This window comes from Entelurus aequoreus, linkage group LG26 (genome assembly GCF_033978785.1).
Source record: "Entelurus aequoreus isolate RoL-2023_Sb linkage group LG26, RoL_Eaeq_v1.1, whole genome shotgun sequence".
Classification (NCBI taxonomy): domain Eukaryota; kingdom Metazoa; phylum Chordata; class Actinopteri; order Syngnathiformes; family Syngnathidae; genus Entelurus; species Entelurus aequoreus.
The window spans coordinates 24,821,270-24,844,807 of NC_084756.1; the positions used below are offsets into that span (position 1 = coordinate 24,821,270).

The 23,538-nt window shown below is 39.8% G+C and overlaps 2 protein-coding genes across 6 annotated transcripts in view; both read right to left on the reverse strand.

Annotated features, from left to right (window-relative positions):
- The window catches only part of apof (apolipoprotein F), a 1,811-nt gene extending 913 nt beyond the window's left edge, over positions 1-898 (reverse strand). Inside the window, exons 1-2 of the mRNA XM_062037689.1 lie at positions 753-898; positions 1-679 (exon numbers count right to left, since the gene is read on the reverse strand). The exon at positions 1-679 is cut by the window's left edge and continues 913 nt beyond it. Of these exons, the coding sequence (XP_061893673.1) occupies positions 1-679; positions 753-880 (807 nt within the window). The 5' untranslated portion in view covers positions 881-898. The remainder of the gene's footprint in view (positions 680-752) is intronic.
- Position 899: 1 nt separating this feature from the next.
- On the reverse strand, positions 900-22,612 carry LOC133643245 (glycoprotein-N-acetylgalactosamine 3-beta-galactosyltransferase 1-B-like). Of its 5 annotated transcripts, XM_062037693.1 has the most exons (7): positions 22,043-22,612; positions 19,184-19,274; positions 18,948-19,011; positions 18,769-18,870; positions 10,210-10,874; positions 6,393-6,683; positions 3,751-4,327 (listed from the first exon to the last, which is right to left on the reverse strand). In XM_062037693.1, exons 5-7 carry the CDS (start codon positions 10,858-10,860, stop codon positions 4,220-4,222), a joined length of 1,050 nt encoding a protein of 349 aa, XP_061893677.1. In that variant the 5' UTR covers positions 10,861-10,874; positions 18,769-18,870; positions 18,948-19,011; positions 19,184-19,274; positions 22,043-22,612; the 3' UTR covers positions 3,751-4,219. The 5 variants fall into 5 exon arrangements, with proteins under 5 accessions (XP_061893675.1, XP_061893677.1, XP_061893674.1 ...); XM_062037690.1 differs by having other exon boundaries at positions 18,769-19,011; XM_062037691.1 differs by lacking the exons at positions 3,751-4,327; positions 19,184-19,274; positions 22,043-22,612 and adding an exon at positions 900-1,075 and having other exon boundaries at positions 6,459-6,683; positions 18,769-19,081.
- Between the last annotated feature and the right edge of the window lie 926 nt (positions 22,613-23,538).

Consider the following 23,538-nt stretch of genomic DNA (forward strand, 5'->3'; position numbering starts at 1 on the left):
CAGCCCACCGGGGGCAATGTTGACAACTTCTCCAAGCAGTACGGTTCCATTCACTCGGGTCCAACCCTCACAACTTGACGTCATCTCGGCTCGTCCCACGCCGTGCTCCACTGCGGCCAGCTGCTGGATGTTAAACATCACGGCCTCCAGGTGGCTCCCGCTCTCCCGAGGGGAGTTTTCCGATGCCAACTTCCACCTTCTCTGGATCAGATCTTGCACCTCCAGGAGGAGCTGGTCAGTGTCGCCCACCCCCAGCTGGCCGTAGAGCTTGATCACCAGGCCGTGGGCCTCCTGTGGGCAGTCTGCCACCACCAGCACTGGCACCAAAGAAAGAGCCAGTAGCTCCTGAGGGAACATGGAGGAGAAAGAGTCATCCAGGGCGCTGGCAGAGAGCAGCTCACCACAGGTGACGTTCCCGTCAAGGTGGAGAGCCGGAATCTTCTCTTGAAGCTTTGCTTTTAGGAGGGATACAATGCGCTCGGCTGACTTGAGGCTCTGTTCTTCTGCATCCGATGAAAGCCTTTGAGGACCCGGTGTGGCTGTCACGCCGTTTCCACGGAAGGAATCACTGTGGCCCAAAGGCTGCGTCCTGCACAGAGCGTGTTCACTGAGCAGGAGCTGGACCACAATCAACCACTTGAGCTTGGAGGACACCATCTTGCAATTATTAAAGAAGAGACTAAAGAAACAAAGTCAGCCAGTGAGAGACGTTTACCGAAAAGTAGAATATGAGGACATGCGCTCCAACTTACCTCAGAAAACGGAGTCCACACCGTCGACTGCAGTGAGAGTCTAACAGGCTGTCCTCTCCGCAGGGTTTCCTCAAATTCCAAGCAGTCTTCCCCCCCCGCCAGCCCCCTTTCTCTGCAGGACAGGACATCCCATAGATCCTCCTCCCTCCGAGCTCATCTGTCTTTCAGCTGGCTCTTCTCTCTGCTCGCCAGCGAGATGAGGCCGAGAATGTTGATTCACTTGGGGGAGTTATGTGTTGTTTGTCTGCCCTGCTCCTTCCCATCATCAAGAGGAACATGGGGGCTAAGTGAGGCCAAGGGGCCGACTCCAGTGCCATTGATCCCTTTAAAAAGGGGTCATATCAGGATATTTTTTCTTTATTTAAAACACTTCATTTTGGTGTATGTAACAGGTGGAGTTACAATTTTGCTGTAAAGACCTATCTTCATGCCAATTTCTGGATGCCTTCAAAAACGATTTGTTTTGACAGCTGGAGTTGTTGGACGCAAATTAATTCCTTCTCACCACGCCCACTGGACTTTCGTCCGCGCCCCGGCAGCTTTGTTTACTGTAGTACTTGTTTTTTGTTTTGTTTTGCTCAGACCGTATAAAAGAAGTTTTACAAACCCTGTTTCCACATGAGTTGGGTAATTGTGTAAGATGTAAATATAAACGGAATACAATGATTTGCAAATCCTTTTCAAGCCATATTCAGTTGAATATGCTACAAAGACAACATATTTCATGTTCAAACTGATAAACTTTTTTTTTTTTGCAAATAATCATTAACTTTAGAATTTGATGGCAGCAACACGTGACAAAGAAGTTGGGAAAGGTGGCAATAAATACTGATAAAGTTGAGGAATGCTCATCAAACACTTATTTGGAACATCCCACAGGTGAACAGGCTAATTGGGAACAGGTGGGTGCCATGATTGGCTATAAAAACAGCTTCCCAAAAAATGCTCAGTCTTTCACCAGAAAGGATGGGGCGAGGGTCACCACTTTGTCAACAACTGCGTGAGCAAATAGTCAAACAGTTTAAGAACAACCTTTCTCAAAGTGCAATTGCAAGAAATTTAGGGATTTCAACATCTACGCTCCGTAATATCATCAAAAGGTTCAGAGAATGTGGAGAAATCACTGCACGTAAGCAGCATGGCCGGAAACCAACATTGAATGAGCGTGACCTTCCATCCCTCAGACGGCACTGTATCAAAAACCGACATCAATCTCTAAAGGATATCACCACATGGGCTCAGGAACACTTCAGAAAACCACTGTCAGTAACTACAGTTGGTCGCTACATCTGTAAGTGCAAGTTAAAGCTCTACTATGCAAAGCGAAAGCCATTTATCAACAACACCCAGAAACGCCGCCGGCTTCTCTGGGCCCGAGATCATCTAAGATGGACTCATGCAAAGTGGAAAAGTGTTCTGTGGTCTGACGAGTCCACATTTCAAATTGTTTTTGGAAATATTCCACATCGTGTCCTCCGGACCAAATAGGAAACGAACCATCCAGACTGTTATCCACGCAAAGTTGAAAAGCCAGCATGTGTGATGGTATGGGGGTGTATTAGTGCCCAAGACATGGGTAACTTACACATCTGTGAAGGCACCATTAATGCTGAAAGGTACATACAGCTTTTGGAACAATATATGCTGACGCCGTCTTTTTCATGGACGCCCCTGCTTATTTCAGCAAGACAATCCCTTCTAACTTCTAAGTCTATCTGATAGCTCAGTCACAGCTCTTTTTATACCAAATATGTGTTATATGTGTTTTATGTCGCACGTTTGCACCAAGAAAAATTCCTAGTTTGTGAACCCGTTCTCAAACAATGGCAATAAAACTATTCTGATTCTGATTCTGATTCTGATTCAATGCCAAGCCACATTCAGCACGTGTTACAACAGCGTGGCTTCGTAAAAAAAGAGTGCGGGTACTTTCCTGGCCCGCCTGCAGTCCAGACCTGTCTCCCATGGAAAATGTGTGGCGCATTATGAAGCCTAAAATAGGACAGCGGAGACCCCGGACTGTTGAACCACTGAAGCTCTACATCAAACAAGAATGGGAAAGAATTCAACTTTCAAAGCTTCAACAATTAGTTTCCTCAGTTCCCAATCATTTACTGAGTGTTGTTAAAAGAAAAGGCCATGTAACACAGTGGTGAACATGCCCTTTCCCAACTACTTTGTCACGTGTTGCAGCCATGACATTCTAAGTTAATTATTATTTTCCAAAAAAAAAATAAAGTTTATGAGTTTGAACATGAAATATGTTGTCTTTGTAGCATATTCAACTGAATATGGCTTGAAAATGATTTGCAAATCATTGTATTCCGTTTATATTTACATCTAACACCATTTCCCAACTCATATGGAAACGGGGTTTGTACTTGCCTTTCACCATAACACACCATCCCGGGTGATGTAGCGACACCATGCGGCTAACCGTGGGGGTTTTTGTCGTCTGAATGAGGAGACGACGCAGTAAGGAAACGCTGACTAAGGTTAACCCAGCAGGCACAAGACATTGATGCAACATTGATTATCCACACACGTCCTTTAAAATTGACTTTGAAACAAGGTTGCAAAATAGTTGTATTTGTAAACTGATGATGTCCAACGTTGGATCCACGTTGTTGGTTTGGGAAAAGACCAAATTTGAATGATTAAGTCAACGTCACAACCTGCCATTGAATAAACATTGTTTAAAAAGCATGTTGTTTCAACGTTGTAGTTGTGTTGTAGATTAACGGTTGGGAAATGACCAACATTCAATGGTCAAATCAGCGTCAGAACCCAACATTGATTAGACGTCATCAAAAAGCATGTTGTGTCAACGGTACGTTTGAGTTGCTAAACGCCAGGACCTAATTCAACAAGTTCTCAATGTTTTAATGTCTTGTGACTGCTGGGAAACTTCTACAGAGTCATTATCTCTCAAATGCTAAATCCTGGATGTATGCATGTGTATATTAACAATACAAGGCTTTTCTATTCTATACCATGTTAACACTTATACTGCACTGCGGCTTCGAAACCTCGAATAGACGCCCAAGTCGGCTAATACAGTTAGCTGTGCTACGGCCGGGCCACATAATCGTTCGCGAGGTCTGCAAACATAACGGATTATAATACTAACTGGTCCATTGCCAAACACAGTCGACACTGATCCCATTAAAAGTACTTTCTAGGAAGATCATTCTTTATTTTGCCAGTGAACAGTGATGCTATTGTTTGATTGATTGATTGAAGCTTTTATTAGTAGATTGCACAGTACAGTACATATTCCGTACAATTGACCACTAAATGGTAACACCCCCGAATAAGTTTTTCAACTTGTTTAAGTCGGGGTCCACGTTAATCAATTTATGGTACAAATATATACTATCAGCATAATACAGTCATCACACAAGTTAATCATCAGAGTATATCATTTTCCTGAGGGAACTCTCCTGAAGGAATCAATAAAGTACTATCTATCTATACATTGAATTATTCACATTATTCACAATCCGGGGGGTGGGATGTGGAGGGGGGTGGGGGGGGGGTGATATCAGCCCTTCCGTCATCAACAATTGCATCATCTGAGAAATGGACATTGAAACAGTGTAGGTGTGACTTGGTAGGATATGTACAGCGAGCAGTGAACAAAGTGAGTTCAGAAAGCATAAGAACAAGTATATACATTTGATTATTTACAATCCGGGGAGGTGGGATGTGGAGGGGGGGAGCTTTTAGTGCGGTTTTGAAGGAGGATAGAGATGCACTTTCTTTTACACCTGTTGGGAGTGCATTCCATATTGAGGTGGCATAGAAGGAGAATGAGTTAAGACCTTTGTTAGATCGGAATCTGGGTTTAACGTGGTGAGTGGAGCTCCCCCTGGTGTTGTGGTTATGGCGGTCATTTACGTAGTAAACAACAAATACCCAGAACCCTTTGCAGCATTAACTCTTCCGGGACGCTACAAAATACCCCCCCCCTCCTCAAACACACACCTTGTAGCGTCCCAGAAGAGCTGCAAAGGGTTCTGGGTATTTGTTCTGTTGTGTTTATGTTGTGTTACGGTGCGGATGTTCTCCCGAAATGTGTTTGTCATTCTTGTTTGGTGTGGGTTCACAGTGTGGCGCATATTTGTAACAGTGTTAAACTTGTTTATACGTCCACCCTCAGTGTGACCTGTATGGCTGTTGATCAAGTATGCGGTGCATTCACTTGTGTGTGCTTCCAGAAGCCGCACATATTATATGTGACTAGGCCAGTACTCGTTGGACTGGATAAAAAGCGGACGTGACGATTTCTGGGAGGGGCACTGAAATTTGGGAGTCTCCCGGAAGGGTTGGCAAGTATGAGAATTAGCGGCGAATGCGGTGTTACCGCCGCTGTATAAAGTCAGCGGGCCAGCTCTAGTGTTAATTTGATATCGCTTCAAGGGCCAGAGTTTGACACCCATGCTGTACACTGTTTGTCTAATCCTGAACGGGTTTGTGCTGAAAACAAAGTTTTGTTGTACTTGTGCAATGACAATAAAGATCTACCTTCCTATCTAAAATAAGGAGTAAAGTGAATTAGTTATAGGGCACCTCATTGAATTCATGAAGGCAGTAATCTCCAACCTGACAGGTTGTTGGGGGGGGAAACTACAATATGAGCAATGCAGTTAGTTGAATGTGATATAATACACACAATTATTTTGTAAAGCAGCAGAATAAATCATACTTGCCAACCTTGAGACCTACGATATTGGGAGGTGGGGGGCGGGGGGGGGGGGCGTGATCGGGGGTGTGGTCGGGGCGGGGGCGTGGTTAAGAGGAGAGTATATTTACAGCTAGAATTCACCAAATCAAGTATTTCATATATATATATATATATATATATATGTATGAAATACTTGACTTTCAGTGAATCCTAGCTATATATATATATATATTTTTTTTTTTTTTTTTTTTTTAAATTTTATTATACATATAAATAAAATATTTGAATTTCAGTGTTCTGCAGGCTATCCAGTAGATGGCAGTATTGTCCTGTTTAAGAGTGTCACAACATTGCTGTTTACTGCAGTCGAACTGCTTTACGGTAGACTAAACGTGACTGCTGTTGTTGTCAATGTTGTGAGTTGTTACCGTGCTGGGAGGACGTTAATGAAACTGCCTAACAATAAACCCACATAAGAAACCAAGAACTCTCTCTCCTTGTTGTGCACTCTACTCTCTAAAAGCCGTAGATGTTATGACGTCATTGGGCAGGCAAGCTGTTTATATTGTGGGAAAGCGGACGTGAGTACGGCTGTCCCCACTCAGGTCCGTATTGAGGTGGAGGGGGCGTGGCCTCCAGCTCCGGCTGAATACTGGGAGTTTGTCGGGAGAAAATCTCTGCCGGGAGGTTGTCGGGAGAGGCGCTAAAAACGGTGGGGTTGGCAAGTATGGAATAAATGCACTTTTACAAGGAAAGTACGCCTTTAAATCCCTGCAGTAAAACAAAGTGTCACTAGAGGGCAGTATTGCTCTATAAACACCACCTTCCAGTTCCCTCAAAGGTTCAGCTTGACTTATTGCAGAATGACAACTAGTTGGGTTAAAATGTGAATGTTAAAAGCAGTCCCAAGATACATTTGTGCATTACTGTTCTTCATTAACGATGCCGCCCACCTGCTTGACTGCAGGAGGAACTTTGGCAGCTGGAAGCTGGGAGTCATCCGCCATCTTTTCACTAACCTCGCCTTCCGCATCTTTTTCCTGAGAAATGCTGTTCTTTTCCACAGCAACAGCAGCGGCCTGTGAGCGCACCTTCTCATAAGAGTACCCGAGCGGAGTGGGGGGCTGGTAGCGGTATCTGTAGCCAAAGGCACGCAGGTGATAGACGTAGTACTCCAACAGATACATGCTGCTGTCATGTATATAGTGGAAGGACACAGACAAGTCCGAGCAGCAGTTTGGACCCTGGAAGACAACACAGAGTGTTTTTGCAATGAAGCACAGACAATGCATTACTTTCACCTTTGTTCGTTATAGACACAAAAGTTGGATTTTTTGTAGAAATACTTCTTCACACAAAAAATACAGTTCATTAAGTTAGTCATTTTTTGTTTGGTGCATAAAGGGTATTGGGTTGTCATTATCTTATATTGATATCGGACATTTGCAAAAAGAAAACAAATTACCAAATTATATGTACTTGCATGTAAAATGTGTGATATCATGTGCGATACAATCAGTCATGCAGTGAGTTTACTTGTGTGTGATATCATGTGCAATACAAGCAGACCTGCAGCGTGTTTACTTGTGTGTAATATCATGTGCGATACAATCAGTCCTGCAGAGTGTCTACTTGCGTGTCATATCATCTGCGATACAAGCAGTCCTGCAGAGTGTCTACTTGTGTGTGATATCATGTGAAATACAAACAGACCTGCAGCGTGTTTACTTGTGTGTGATATCATGTGAAATACAAACAGACCCGCAGCATGTTTACTTGTGTGTGATATCATGTGCAATACAAATACAAGCAGACCTGCAGCGTGTTTACTTGTGTGTGATCTCATGTGCAATACAAGCAGACCTGCAGCGTGTTTACTTGTGTGTGATATCATGTACGATACAAGCAGACCTGCAGCGGGTTTACTTGTGTGTGATATCATGTGCAATACAAGCAGACCTGCAGCGTGTTTACTTGTGTGTGATATCCTGTGCGATACAATCAGTTATGCAGTGTGTTTACTTGTGTGTGATATCATGTGCAATACAAGCAGACCTGCAGCGTGTTTACTTGTGTGTGATATCATGTGCAATACAAGCAGACCTGCAGCGTGTTTACTTGTGTGTGATATCATCTGCGATACAAGCAGTCCTGCAGCGTGTTTACTTGTGTGTGATATCATGTGCGATACAATCAATCATGCAGTGTGTTTACTTGTGTGTGATATCATGAGCGATACAATCAGTCCTGCAGCTTGTTTACTTGTCTGTGATATCATGTGCGATACAATCAGTCCTGCAGAGTGTCTACTTGTGTGTCATATCATCTGCGATACAAGCAGTCCTGCAGCTTGTTTACTTGTGTGTGATATCATGTGCGATGCAATCAGGCCTGCAGAGTTTCTACTTGTGTATCATCCATCCGCAGTTGGCAGTCTTTTAGCTTCTTCTAAATCCCTAATCCTCACCTCCACGGCGACAAATAAAGTACGTTTTTTACCAGTATCATCCCGACAGGACGAGGAATAGCTAAACATGCTTCACTCCGCACTGTAGGAGGATACAGTAGCTGCAAACTAGCGCTCCTCAATGTAAACAAATGGACGGAGTTATACATATATTGACTGTAACGATCCCAAGTACAAGAGCCGTATGTAGTCGATACTACAACGACCACATCAATATTTTTTATGATCACAAAATCTTTTGTCATTTTTAAAAAAATTGTTTATAAGTCTGGAAATATTTCCCAGGACACAGGAGAACTTAATAAAAGTATGACCAATGTATGATCCTGTAACTACTTAGTATTGGATCCATACCAGATTTGTAGTATCACCCAAAACTAATGTAATGTATCCAAACAACAAGGGAATGAGTGCTAATTTACATTTTAACAGAAATGTAGATAGAAAGTAATCAAATATTAACAGTAAACGAACAAGTAGATTAATAATCCATTTTCTACCTCTTGTCCCCTACACTATACACTATAAAGGGACATGGGGGATTTGTATTTATTTATTTATTTTTTTTAAAAAAAATTTAGACATGTATCTCGTGCAGACGAGAAACTTTTTATACATGTCTAAAAAAAAGAAGAAAAAAAAAAATTATTAAATTATTTTTTTTATTATTTTTAACTTTATAAAAAGATTCTCGTGCGCACGAGATACATGTCTAAAAAAAATAAAAAATAATTAGAATTATAAAAAACAAAAATTCCCCCATGTCCCCTTAGGGCAGGGGTGTCCAAACTTTTTCCACTGAGGGCCACACACGGAACAATTTAAGCATGCGGGGGCCATTTTGATATTTTTCATTTTCAAACCTTAACAAAATGTATGGATTTTTTTTTTTAACCTTCAGGGCTCCCGGGGACCATAAAGGGTCTCAGTCATTAAACTGTTAAAAATAAGTCAAATTATTATTATTATTTTTTATTTAACGATTACAGTAAATCTCTATATCAACTTGAGGTTGATATAAAGTAAAAAAAAAAAAAAAAAAAAAGGTTTTATGCCTTTTCTGTCAAAGGCAACTTTGTTTTTTATAGTAAAACTGAAATATGCAGTATTTAGTAATTAGAGCCCTAAAAGATCAATAATGCAGGGCACCATTGATTTTAATTCTTTAATATTTTTGAGTAATCACAGTGAAAAGTTAAATAAAATCCTACTAAATATATTTGGGATCCAAAAGGTCCCCCACTCAAAGTGATACATTTTTATTAGTTTTTTTTACTTTTAACTTTTAACACTTAAATTACGAGATCAACTTCAGATATATCTGTCGATTTTACGTTTGAACTATTATTTTGTTTGTATTATGCTCTTTTGTCAAATAAAACGTTGATGTTTTTTTATGGCAACCACACAATATATGCAATATTTTTTCCACATAAAACATTTTAAAGTGATATTTTTTATGTAATAAATCATTATAACATAGATTTTTAGTCTTTTTATTTTATTTTTAGAAATGGCAAAAAAAAGAAAAATAAACAAAGACAAAAGAAAAAAACAGCCTGCATGGCAGCTTTGTGTCAACATTGCAACTTTTTATTGTTAAATTTCACCTCATTCCACTTTTTTAAAATTTTTGCATTATCAATTTTGCAATTTTTGCAGAATGTGTGGCAGGCTGGTAAACAATTAGCTGCGGGCCGCACTTTGGACACCCCTGCTTCAGGGGCTCCGTATGTCCCTCATAATTTTGACAAAACAATAGAATGGGAAATGACACATTATGTTGCTGCATATGTCAGCAGCCAATTTAGGAGCCTTCGAAAAGACAAGTTGTCTAGAATGTTCACTATATAATTTTATGACAAACTTCTTGTTTGATTGCAATAAGAAACATACATTTAATGTATCATACGGTTTTCTGTTTAAAAAAAAAAGCCATTATTAATTTTTTTGTGGTCCCCTTTATTTTGAAAAGTATTGAAATACATTTTGGTACCGGTGCCAAAATATTGGTAACGGGACAACCCTACCCTGGACCGACCCATTTAGGAACCGGTACCAAATAGGAACCGGTACCCGGTATACATCCCTAATAGCATTGTTGGGTAAAAATGGTATTCTATTAAAATATGCAATTAAAAAGTAAACCACACTTGACTGCACCAATAGTCATCAGAGCTTATAAGGGTTCGCATGATAACGACAACATTATTTATACAATGTTTCCAGTCAACTATTCCCCACACAAAAAGCTTATCAAAATGCTGTCAACAAGAAATGAGAAAAGACATTCCTTCACTTGCCTGTGAGATGGGGTAGTAGTTGTAATTCCAATACCAGAAAGTCTTTGAAAACTTGGCAGTAAGGTGCTGCTCAGGTACAAAGGGGTGAAATGTCTCCCGTTGCAAAGTGTCTCTGGAGTCTCCTGCCAGCACACCCACCTTCTCCATGCACTGTCCCATCGCGAGGTCCTCCACTGAGCTGGTGTGAGTACACACTTTGCTTTTGAAGCCTCCTACAAATCGTCGCAGGGCCTCCTTGCTCAGCACGTATCCAGCGCCACCACTCATGTAGCCTTGCTTGGCGAAGGGCTTGAATCTTCGACCAAAATAAACAGGCTCATCCGGGGTGTGGTTTGCAAGAAGCCAGCGCATGTTGTCCACTATTACATAGGCGTCGTCGTCCGCCTTGAGGAACCAATCGGCTTCGTGGCCGTGATGCTCGTAGACGTAATGATAGGCCCGGATGGTTTTCCAATAAAGCTGGTCACGGCCCTCTTTTGTATCCAAACCCACAGTTGGGAAGTTGGGATCGTCCACGGAACTAACAAAGACCAAAATATTGCAGTGTCGACTCCACGTGTCCTTCACATAGCGAGCCTTCGTCTCCAGGTTCTGGGGTGCAGTCATCACCCAGCAAAGAATGCGTACTTTTTTGTACAATTCATCTGCCATTCTGCTGTCTTCATCTAAAAACATAAAACAGCATTGGTTGAAGGTTAAAAAGTATTGTTCAGAAATGCAATCATAAACGTAAACTACCGACTGTTCCCAATCTTAAAACCCTCGCTTATATTTATCATTCCAGATTCCCAAACAAAACAAAAACACATAGTTATACCCATTTACAAAAACAACTATTTTATTCATAATAGACAAATGTTCTTGCTACTTTACAGTAATATACAACTAATCGAGAAAGATGATCCAGTAAGCGCTTATAAAATGCATTGATTAATATCAAATGTCTTTAGAACAAGAGGAAGCACTTTAAAGGCAAGAGCAGAAATGACAAAGGCACTGGGCAAAACATGCAGTTGGTATGTTTATTGATCTTGTTGGGCTATACTGTATTATGTTGGAATATATTTAAGATAATGAAGGATGAAGTGATTAAGAACTGTTTAGTATATACACTACCGTTCAAAAGTTTGGGGTCACCCAAACAATTTTGTGGAATAGCCTTCATTTCTAAGAACAAGAATAGACTGTGGAGTTTCAGATGAAAGTTCTCTTTTTCTGGCCATTTTGAGCGTTTAATTGACCCCACAAATGTGATGCTCCAGAAAGTCAATCTGCTCAAAGGAAGGTCAGTTTTGTAGCTTCTAAAACGAGCTAAAGTGTTTTCAGATGTGTGAACATGATTGCACAAGGGTTTTCTAATCATCAATTAGCCTTCTGAGCCAATGAGCAAACACATTGTACCATTAGAACACTGGGGTGATAGTTGCTGGAAATGGGCCTCTATACACCTATGTAGATATTGCACCAAAAAGCAGACATTTGCAGCTAGAATAGTCATTTAGCACATTAGCAATGTATAGAGTGTATTTCTGTAAAGTTAAGACTAGTTTAAAGTTATCTTCATTGAAAAGTACAGTGCTTTTCCTTCAAAAATAAGGACATTTCAATGTGACCCCAAACTTTTGAACGGTAGTGTATATGCTTAGAATAGGCAGTGCAACTAATCATATCCTCTAAGTTCCAGTTGAAACTGGGTCCAAGTTCAAGCATACGCACATTCACGCTTATCTCCCACATTCTAGCCACTGTTGACGGCTTCTTTGCCGAGGTCTGAAGGACAACACCAGACACGAGGGTGACACAAAAAAAGCGTTCATCACCTAAACTTGAATAACTTTTGAAATAATTAATCAATTATTTTTATTTTTTAGATTTACCAAGAACAATTAATGTTCTAAAAGTTTAGAAAATTTCAACTTCGAGATGCCATGGACTACTGAACAAAAGACATATATAGTTTTCGGCTGAATTCTATCCAAGTGGCTCAATTGCAATTCAAAGAACGGTTTGGATGTCGTGAATTTCCTGCCCACACAATGATCTACAGATGGGTCAACAAGTTCCGAACCCATGGGACTGTTAATAACCTCAATCGTAAAGATACTAACAGACAATCACACTCTGGACGACCGAAATCATCAAGGACACCACAGAACGTTGATGCAGTCAGAGACTCTGTTGTTCGCAGCCCACGCAAGTCTGTGCGTCGACGAAGTCAGGAGCTTGGAATGAACCGGGAGGCTGTGCGGAGAATTTTAATCGCATTAATCTCGACCTCTATCCTCACAGGATACAGATTAAACAAAAGCTTACACCTGCCGACATGAGGAAACGAGTGATCATGTGCCAGTGGTTTTGCGATAAGATTGACGCTGCGCCAGACTTCCTTGACAATGTCTGGTTTTCGGATGAGGCACATTTTCTGCTGTCAGGTCATGTGAACTCTAAGAACAACATCTTCTGGGGTAGCACACCCCCTGAGTACTGTCTGCAAAGGCCATTACACTCTGTCAAGTGCACTGCATGGGTCGCCATCTCCAAACATGGCATCATTGGACCATTCTGGTTCGAGGACGACAACGAGCGGTTCGAAAATAGGCCTCAACTATAAATGTCTTTTGTTCAGTAATCCATGGCATCTCAAAGTTGAAATTTTCTAAACTTTTAGAACATTAATTATTCTTGGTAAACCTGAAAAATAAAAAGCATTGAATAATTATTTCAAAAGTTATTCAAGTTTAGGTGATGAAAGCTTTTTGTGTGTCACCCTGTATGAAGTCGCAGTCCAGGAAGAAGAAGGCAGAGGAAGATCCCACGCCTGGAAGAAGACACCTCATTGAATATTCAAACATTGTGATATATATTGTAAGAGCGCGAGGGGAAGGGCGTGTCCGGACAGCCCTGTGTAAGTCGCCGTATTGAATGCTACAAGGGACAGATAGCGCTCAGACAAATTGTATTAGAATTGTATCCAATAGGGAATAAATACTTCTGATTTGAAGTTTATACATTGTGTCTTCTTTAAACATCTTCTGGCTCCAGAATAAACGAATACGTCGACAACCTTTAAAAAGTATTTGATACAACAGAGCGTTCAATCCTGCTGAACAGAATGGAACAATACGTTGCAGGAACGTACAATGCGGTACACAAAGTCCAGGGATCCAAAGGTGACATCAGCTGGCCTTCAGGTGCGAACAGGCAGAGGATGGAGAGCATACAATGCTCTGGGGACAGCTGAATTCAGACTGAGGCAGAAAGCTTTGGTGGGGTCAACAGCTACAGGGTGCACAGGAATTGACTACTTCCCAACAACCAGGCTGGACAAGGCCAAGGGAAGAGAACGACGTCGTCTCTTTTAGGTTTAGGCCAGCATGGAGAAAGAACAAGCTAGCTAGGTGAGAATGGGGCAACAAGAAGCTTAGACTGAATGGGAGAATGTTCTGCAAGGAAAGATCACCTGGTCCAACATATGGTAAACAACCTTCCATTGCATCAGGTTTTTAGTCCAGGCTGTCTACGACATCCTACCAAGTCGAGTAAAACTCCACGTCTGAGGACAAACAGAGACACCATCTTGACCCCAGTGTCTAGGACGGGGATCCCTTGATCCCTTAGCAGGTGCATAAAAGACCTTAGAGACGGGGGCTATCGCCGCCACCACCAGGTCCGGAAGGCAGTTGCTGGCAGCGTAGCCACAGCCACCAACACCATCAGGTTTCACAGAGCTGGAAAGAAGCCCAACAACCAGCCATGAGCGAAGTCACATCCCTCACTGACTGCCGGCGGCTAGAAGTTGATCTTGGCAAGCAACTGAAGATCACAGCCAGGATAACACATACATGACTCTGTGTATAATTACTATTATTATTACTATAAAATGTAGCTTACAACAATCAAGATGTGAATGTAGCGTGAAGGAATGATGGCTTCTCGGTTCTCACTGTAATGCGCTTTGAGTGTCTAATAAATCACTATATAATTATTATCCAATACTAAAAATATCATTATAAAACAGTGAATAATTTTTTTTTTGCTTAAACAGGCTAAAACTGTATATTTGGCATACTTTTTGTTAGTGTATATTGTACATTATCAAACTGACAACGGTAGGACTACCCTTCTCAGCGAATCTAAAAGTAAAAAGTTCAACCTGGGATGACCTCTTGGGTTCAACCTATGATCGCACAAATAACTAACAGTATTAAAGGCTTCCTTTGTCAAGACACGGAATGATAAAACGAGGCATTTACGAGATATTGAAATATAACAAACTGGTACTACTGTCCCCCAGTAGCATGTGCCTCCAATCCAAATAGTACAAAAGGAAGCTGTGCAAACTGTAAAACAAACACAAACCGAGACACAATATAACATCTGGCTCAAATGTACAGTATGAACATTGATAACATACATAAGAGAATATACACTACCGTTCAAAAGTTTGGGGTCACCCAAACAATTTTGTGGAATAGCCTTCATTTCTAAGAACAAGGATAGACTGTCGAGTTTCAGATGAAAGTTCTCTTTTTCTGGCCATTTTGAGCGTTTAATTGACCCCACAAATGTGATGCTCCAGAAACTCAATCTGCTCAAAGGAAGGTCAGTTTTGTAGCTTCTGTAACGAGCTAAAGTGTTTTCAGATGTGTGAACATGATTGCACAAGGGTTTTCTAATCATCAATTAGCCTTCTGAGCCAATGAGCAAACACATTGTACCATTAGAACACTGGAGTGATAGTTGCTGGAAATGGGCCTCTATACACCGATGTAGATATTGCACCAAAAAGCAGACATTTGCAGCTAGAATAGTCATTTACCACATTAGCAATGTATAGAGTGTATTTCTTTCAAGTTAAGACTAGTTTAAAGTTATCTGTACCGAGGATGTCGTTGTGGCTTGTACAGCCCTTTGAGACACTTGTGATTTAGGGCTATATAAATAAACATTGATTGATTGATTGATTGATCTTCATTGAAAAGGACAGTGCTTTTCCTTCAAAAATAAGGACATTTCAATGTGACCCCAAACTTTTGAACGGTAGTGTATGAACATTGATAACATACATATGACAACATATGAACATTGATAACATATATATGAACATTGATAACATACATATGACAACATATGAACATTGATAACATATATATGAACATTGATAACATACATATGACAACATATGAACATTGATAACATACATATGACAACATATAAACATTGATAACATACATATGACAACATACGAACATTGATAACTTATATATGAATATTGATAACATACATATGACAACATATGGACATTGATAACATACATATGACAACATATGGACATAGATAACATACATACAAAATATGAACATAAGTGCGTGAGAAGTAACCAGACTGTATTCCAACTGCCGCTGTCAAGCTATTGGAAGAGAGTATTTATTCATGTACTGCCATACAACTGTCGAGAGAGAGAGCGGTTGGCGCTTTGATGACACTAATTAGGCTGATCAGTCGCTCTCGGGCTGCACCTCCAGGTGTGCCTCTCTAGGGAATTTTACCCCAGGTGAGGCACAAATGCCTTTGGAGTTAATGAAATCTACATAGGGCGTGATTCAACTCGTCAAAACATTGACTCGTGTTTGGAGGACTATCACATTTCTTGTTTGTTTTGCCCTTGACTGTATTTAAATAGAAAAGTTGTGTGTTTTCAAACAACATATCGATCCAAAAAAAAATAACAGCAAACATTTAAGAAAAAAACAGCAAAAAATCGGAATGTAATGAGAAAACACTGAAATTTTTAAACTAATAATTACTAATATACTTGTCACCTATAACACGTTTTGTCTTTAAATATATATATATATATATATATATATATATATATATATATATATATATATATATATATATATATATATATATATATATATATATATATATATATATATATATATATATATATATATATTTTTATAAATAAAATCAAACTTGACTTTTCGGTATGGGGCCCTTGGTGGAAAAGGTTTAAGACACCCCTGATCTAGAATATTAGAAGCTCTAAAAATAAAAATAAAATATACACTAGCGTTCAAAAGTTTGGGGTCACATGTAAATGTCCTTATTTTTGAAGGAAAAGCACTGTACTTTTCAATGAAGATAACTTTAAACTAGTCTTAACTTTACAGAAATACACTCTATACATTGCTAATGTGCTAAATGACTATTCTAGCTGCAAATGTCTGCTTTTTGGTGCAATATCTACATAGGTGTATAGAGGCCCATTTCCAGCAACTATCACTCCAGTGTTCTAATGGTACAATGTGTTTGCTCATTGGCTCAGAAGGCTAATTGATGATTAGAAAACCCTTGTGCAATCATGTTCACACATCTGAAAACACTTTAGCTCGTTACAGAAGCTACAAAACTGACCTTCCTTTGAGCAGATTGACTTTCTGGAGCATCACATTTGTGGGCTCAATTAAACGCTCAAAATGGCCAGAAAAAGAGAACTTTCATCTGAAACTCCACAGTCTATTCTTGTTCTCAGAAATGAAGGCTATTCCACTAAATTGTTTGGGTGACCCCAAACTTTTGAACGGTAGTGTACTTATACAAACATTTAGTCAGCTGCTTAAAAATTTAAAATAAGACTAACTTATGAATTAATTAATTAGAAAAAAAAACAATAACGAACACTTAAATATGTAACTGAATATTTTCATACAGGCAGAATTTTTGACAGACTAGATTATGCAGTTACGCAATCGTAATATTATTATTATTATTATATTCTTACCTGGAATTAAAATAACCGTAAAAATGTAAGAAAAAAGAGCAAACAAATTGGTATGTAGCGAGAAAATAGCTGAAATATTCAAACTAATAATAATAATATACTGAGTCACTTATAATACAAAGCTGACAATAAATGTTTTTAGCATTTATTTTTTAAAATAACAAAAATATCAATATAAGGCTACATTGTGAAAAAAAAGTCAGTAGATTTTACTGTAAAAACATGGCAGCTCAGTTGCCAGAAATTGATCGTAAAATCATCAGTGGTACCATTCTCACTGGGCTTTCTAAACAAGCTGTAAAACAGCTGCAATACATCCAAAATGCTGCTACTCGAGTCCTGACCAGAACCAGGAAATATGACCATATTGGTCCAGTGCTTAGGTTACTGCACTGGCTTCCTGTCTCTCAGAGAATAAACCTTAAAACAACGTTGCTCGTGTAGAAGTCTTTTCATGGTCTTGTGCCAAAGTACATCTCTGACATGTTAGAACCATGTAAAGCATCTCGGCCTCCGAGAACCATAGGGAGTGGTCTCCTGAACGATCTCGGGCCCTGAGAACCTCAGTGAATGGTTTCCTGCTGGTTTGTTAGAACCATATGAACCATCTCGGGCTCTGAGAACCTCAGGGAGTAGTCTCCTGCTGACATTTTAGAACCATAAGAACCATCTCGGGCTCTGAGAACCTCAGGGAGCGGACTCCTGGACCATCTCGGGCCCTGAGAACCTCAGGGAGTGGTCTCCTGCTGACATTTTAGAACCATAAGAACCATCTCGGGCTCTGAGAACCTCAGGGAGTGGACTCCTGGACCATCTCGGGCCCTGAGAACCTCAGGGAGTGGTCTCCTGCTGACATTTTAGAACCATATGAACCATCTCGGCCTCTGACAAAGTCAGGGAGTGGTCTACTGCTGGTCTGTTAGAATCATATGAACATCTCGGGCTCGGACGACCTCAGGGAGTGGTCTTCTGCTGGTATGTTAGAACCATATGAACAATATTGGGCCCTGAGAACACCAGGGAGTGGTCTCCTGAACCATCTCGGGCCCTGAGAACCTCAGGGAGTGGTCTCCTGAACCATCTAGGGCCCTTAGAACATCAGGGAGTGGTCTCCTGAACCATCTAGTGCTCTGAGAACATCAAGGAGTGGTCTCTTGAACCATCTAGTGCTCTGAGAACATCAAGGAGTGGTCTCCTGAACCATCTAGTGCTCTGAGAACATCAAGGAGTGGTCTCCTGAACCATCTAGGGCCCTTAGAACATCAGCGAGTGGTCTCCTGAACCATCTAGTGCTCTGAGAACATCAAGGAGTGGTCTCCTGAACCATCTGGGGCCCTGAGAACCTCAGGGAGTGGTTTCCTGCCTTCTTGTCATTTTAAATTCCCTGTGTATGAATTGTGCTATGTAAATATCCGCATCTGGTTGCTGGGCTGCATAAAGGCATGAATAAAAAGGCTAAATAAAAGTGGACAAAGTATTGACCCTTGTATTCCCATTCATTGTGATGAATCAAAATTCAAAAGTGTGATTAATCTGATTTTTGATTTGACAGAATAAATAAAATTGTAATATTTCGCTGTGTAAACATTGGTGATGTTGGCAATCAGAGTTAAAAATCAGAGTTTGTGTCATATAATACAGTAATCTCTTCACACCAATAAAAAGAAAACCACATTTCTTTCCACTATTAAGAGTGAAGACAATTAGCTACAAGATCATATTACATCCAGTATAAAATGACAAATACACAAGAGCAACATGGAATCTACCTGAATGATGAGGGTGTTTCAGATTGAAGAGCGCTGACCCATTTTTCTTCCACACTTTCTGTTCTTCAAGCTGATGATCGAGAAGCTTTCCGGAGCCGCTGGCTAATTCCACATAAAAAGTATTCGTGAAGAATGCTTGCCATAGAAAAATGTGCACCATGAAGCCTCCAAACACAAACCCCACGCAGAAGGAGATTCTGGATGCTGTGGTCATTATGCTGGTTCAGGTGTGTCACTGGCCGCCTAACAAAGAAGACGACAACATTATGACTCTTACACTTTCTTGTCACCTCCCACTTTGGAAAGGAGGTTTTACTTATAGGCAAATGCTTAAAATTAAAAAATTAAAAACATTAATCACAAATGAGAAAATGACAAACACAGTGCTAAGATAGGCTGCCGAGTCTACACAAACCTGTACTTGGGGAAGTTGACGCCTCAAAAAACTGGACAAGAGCCAAGATGATCACCGTTTGTTTTCACACACGATAGTCTGAAGTTATAGTCTGAAGGAATGATCAGGGTTAAGATTTAAATCAGTCTCATTTTCAGACTTTTTGAGTTGTGCAAGTGAAGAAACTTACAAACTGGATTTTAAATTTGCAACTCCACTAACTCACTTATATATTATTATATTCATTGTTGCCAATATATATACCGTGTATACAGTGTGTATGTAATATATATATATATATATATATATATATATATATATATATATATATATATATATATATATATATATATACTCTATATATAATATACTGTATGTATATAAATATACTATGTACTTTTACTTTATGTACACTGTATATACATAGTGTATATATACTTATATATATATATAGTTATATACAGTTTACATACATATATGTATATATATAATATACTGTCTATATATATATACACACAAACACTGTATATATTTAGACAGTGTATATATACACAGTATGTAAGTATGCATATATACTGTATATATATATATATATATATATATATATATATATATATATATATATATATATATATATATATATATACATATATATATATATATATATATATATATACACAGTGGGGCAAAAAAGTATTTAGTCAGCCACCCATTGACAATCAATGGGTGGCTGACTAAATACTTTTTTGCTCCACTGTATATATATACATATATATATATATATATATATATATATATATATATATATATATATATATATATATATACATATATATATATATATATATATACATATATACACACATATACACACACAGTATATTTATATATACAGTATATTCTATATACAGTGTATGTACATATAGACACAGTATATCATATATACTGTTTACACAGTATATTTATTGGTCACACTAGATTTATACAATAACAAGCGAGTAGGTGGAGTTTGTAATTAACTGAATATTGAAAATCCAGTTTGTCTGTGTTTGCATAATTCTATGATACATTCGTCATAGTCAATTGTGCACGGAAATTAAAAAAAAAAGGCTTGTCAGTGCTTTAGAATTGCGGCAACGGGCGTGGAACAAATGACTACGTGCAGCAAAGTTATATAGCGCTAACATGATTGGCGGTGTTGTATTCAGATGACATGCCTGCGTTACTGCTGCTGGGATGAGATAGGAGCGGTTAGAAACGTGACTTTCATTTATAATTATTGCATGCTGTGTGTAAGCGGTCTTGCAATTATTACAATTAGCACTGTTGCAATCTTTTCTTGAAGTTAACGTTAGAACATTTGCTCCGCCTGGAACCGTTTGGAAAAATGTCAAGCGATTCCAAGGAATTTATTCTCTGGGAACCGGTTTTAGATTCCCATCACTTGGCGCATGTCTTTGGCGGAGAGTAACCGGAGAGAACATGCAAACCTGCTCAGTGGCCCTGTGGTTAGAGTGTCCGCCCTGAGATCGGTAGGTCGTGAGTTCAAACCCCGGCCGAGTCAGACCAAAGACTATAAAAATGGGACCCATTACCTCCCTGCTTGGCACTCAGCATCAAGGGTTGGAATTGGGGGTTAAATCACCAAAATGACTCCCGGGCGCAGCCATCGCTGCTGCTCACTGCTCCCCTGTGGGGATGGGTCAAATGCAGAGGATAATTTCACCGCACCTAGTGTGTGTGAGACAATCACTGGCACTTTAACTCCACACAAAAAGACTCTGAGCACAGGAATCGGACATAGGACCTTCTCACTGTGAGGCACAAGCGCCGACCACTGCTCTACTATGCTGTCTATATAAAATGTATTATTTATACATACAATATATTTCTTAGTATATAGTATTTTGTAAAGAATGTCTCTGGAGCAGTGGGGACGCCTTCTCTGGAGTGATGAATCACGCTTTTCCATCTGGCAATCTGATGGAGCAGTCTGGAGGTTGCCAGGAGAACGCTACATTTTGGACTGCATTGTGCCGAGTGTGAAATTTGGTGGAGGAGGAATTATGGTGTGGGGTTGTTTTTCAGGAGTTGTGCTTGGCCCCTTAGTTCCAGTGAAAGGAACTTTGAATGCTCCAGGATACCAAAACATTTTGGACAATTCCATGCTCCCAACCTTGTGGGAACAGTTTGGAGCGGGCCCCTTCCTCTTCCAACATGACTGTGCACCAGTGCACAAAGCAAGGTCCATAAAGACATGGATGCGAAGTCTGGTGTGGATGAACTTGACTGGCCTGCACAGAGTCCTGACCTGAACCCGATAGAACATCTTTGGGATGAATTGGAACGAAGACTGAGAGCCAGGCCTTCTCCACCAACATCAGTGTGTGACCTCACCAATGCGCTTTTGGAAGAATGGTGGAAAATTCCTATTAACACACTCTGCAACCTTGTGGACAGCCTTCCCAGAAGAGTTGAAGCTGTAATAGCTGCAAAAGGTGGACCCACGTCATATTGAACCCTATGGGTTAGGAATGGGATGGCACTTCAAGTTCATATGTGAGTCAAGGCAGGTGGCCAAATACTTTTGGCAATTATAGTGTAAGGATTGCTAATAAAATATTCGGGCTGGCTGAGTGTGAATTCTTTAAATTGCGGAAAATGTGGCAATTTTCGGGAAATGTTGATCGATAGCACTCATGTCCCAAATGAGATGAACATTTTGGTCTTTGGCTTGAATTAGTTGAGGAATGTAAGAGAATTAGCAGAATAGATGCATTCTGGTGTCATTTTAAAATAATATTTAAAAAAAAAAAAGCAGCACCTTGGACAGCCTTAAAATAAAAAGTGAAATATACTTTATGTATGAAAACTGCATACATGGCTGCAGGATTTGGGGCTCTGCTTTTTTCAGATGATGTGGTCCTGCTGGCTTCATCCAAGCCCGAGTCCGTAGTTGTCGCCCGGAGTGCCATCTCTGGGTTGGGAAGGAGAGGTGAGGACGGCGGAAAAGATCATCAGGACTCCTCTTCCTCCTATCCAGGAGATCGCAAAAAGCCGCTGCCTGACCAGGGCTCAGAAAATCTGCACAGACTCCTCCCACCCCCACCAAGGACTGTTTTCACTGCTGGACTCTAGAAAGAGGTTCCGCAGCCTCCGTAGAAGAACCGCCAGGTTCTGTAACAGCTTCTTCCCTCAGGCCATAAGACTCTTAAACGCATCAAAATAATCCCCTCCATCCCCCCAAAAAACGGATTAACTCGCTGGAATATAAAGACAATATAACATACATCCATAAACATGGATGCATATGCAAAAGTGCAATATATTTATCTGTACAGTAATCTATTTATTTACACTACCGTTCAAAAGTTTGGGGTCACCCAAACAATTTTGTGGAATAGTCTTCATTTCTAAGAACAAGAATAGACTGTCGAGTTTCAGCTGAAAGTTTTCTTTTTCTGGCCATTTTGAGCGTTTAATTGACCCCACAAATGTGATGCTCCAGAAACTCAATCTGCTCAAAGGAAGGTCAGTTTTGTAGCTTCTGTAACGAGCTAAACTGTTTTCAGATGTGTGAACATGATTGCACAAGGGTTTTCTAATCATCAATTAGCAAACACATTGTACCATTAGAACACTGGAGTGATAGTTGCTGGAAATGGGCCTCTATACACCTATGTAGATATTGCACCAAAAAGCAGACATTTGCAGCTAGAATAGTCATTTACCACATTAGCAATGTATAGAGTGTATTTCTTTCAAGTTGAGACTAGTTTAAAGTTGTCTTCATTGAAAAGTACAGTGCTTTTCCTTCAAAAATAAGGACATTTACATGTGACCCCAAACTTCTGAACGGTAGTGTATATCTGCACCATTTTGCTCTTTTATCCTGCACTACAACGAGCTAATGCAACAAAATGTCGTTCTTATCTGTACTGTAAAGTTCAAATTTGAATGACAATAAAAGGAAGTCTAAATCTAAGTCTAATAAAGCTGTGTATTTTAACCTCTGTTTGAACCTAATCATAAAGATATTTGAATTTACACCATTTATACAAATCTAAAAAATGTTTTAAGGCAGTGGTCCCCAACCACCGGTACCGGTCCGTGACGCATTTGCTACCTTGCCGCAGAGAAACATTCAATAATTTATTAACGACTACAAACGACTTAACTTTCTGTCCCACTAGACACACCAATAAGCTTGTTTATAGATGTAGAATACAACTCCTCACAAGAAGTTGCAATTTGTTATATTTGTTATAACTTTGTGACATGATACAATGCACATTATTGAACATATACAGTATAAATGTGACAGATTGTAGCCAAAGGTTGATGGTAACCTGCTGGGGATCTCATTGCAAAGAAAC

Coding starts and splice junctions, on each gene's coding strand:
- LOC133643245 (XM_062037690.1), bottom strand. CDS start 18,982: ATGACCACAGCATCCAGAATCTCCTTCTGCGTGGGGTTTGTGTTTGGA. Junction 10,875..18,768: donor GAAACACCCTCATCATTCAG/GTAGATTCCATG, acceptor TTATGTTTTTAG/ATGAAGACAGCAGAATGGCA. Junction 4,328..6,392: donor TTCCTCCTGCAGTCAAGCAG/GTGGGCGGCATC, acceptor TCCATTTCTCAG/ATGATGCAATTGTTGATGAC.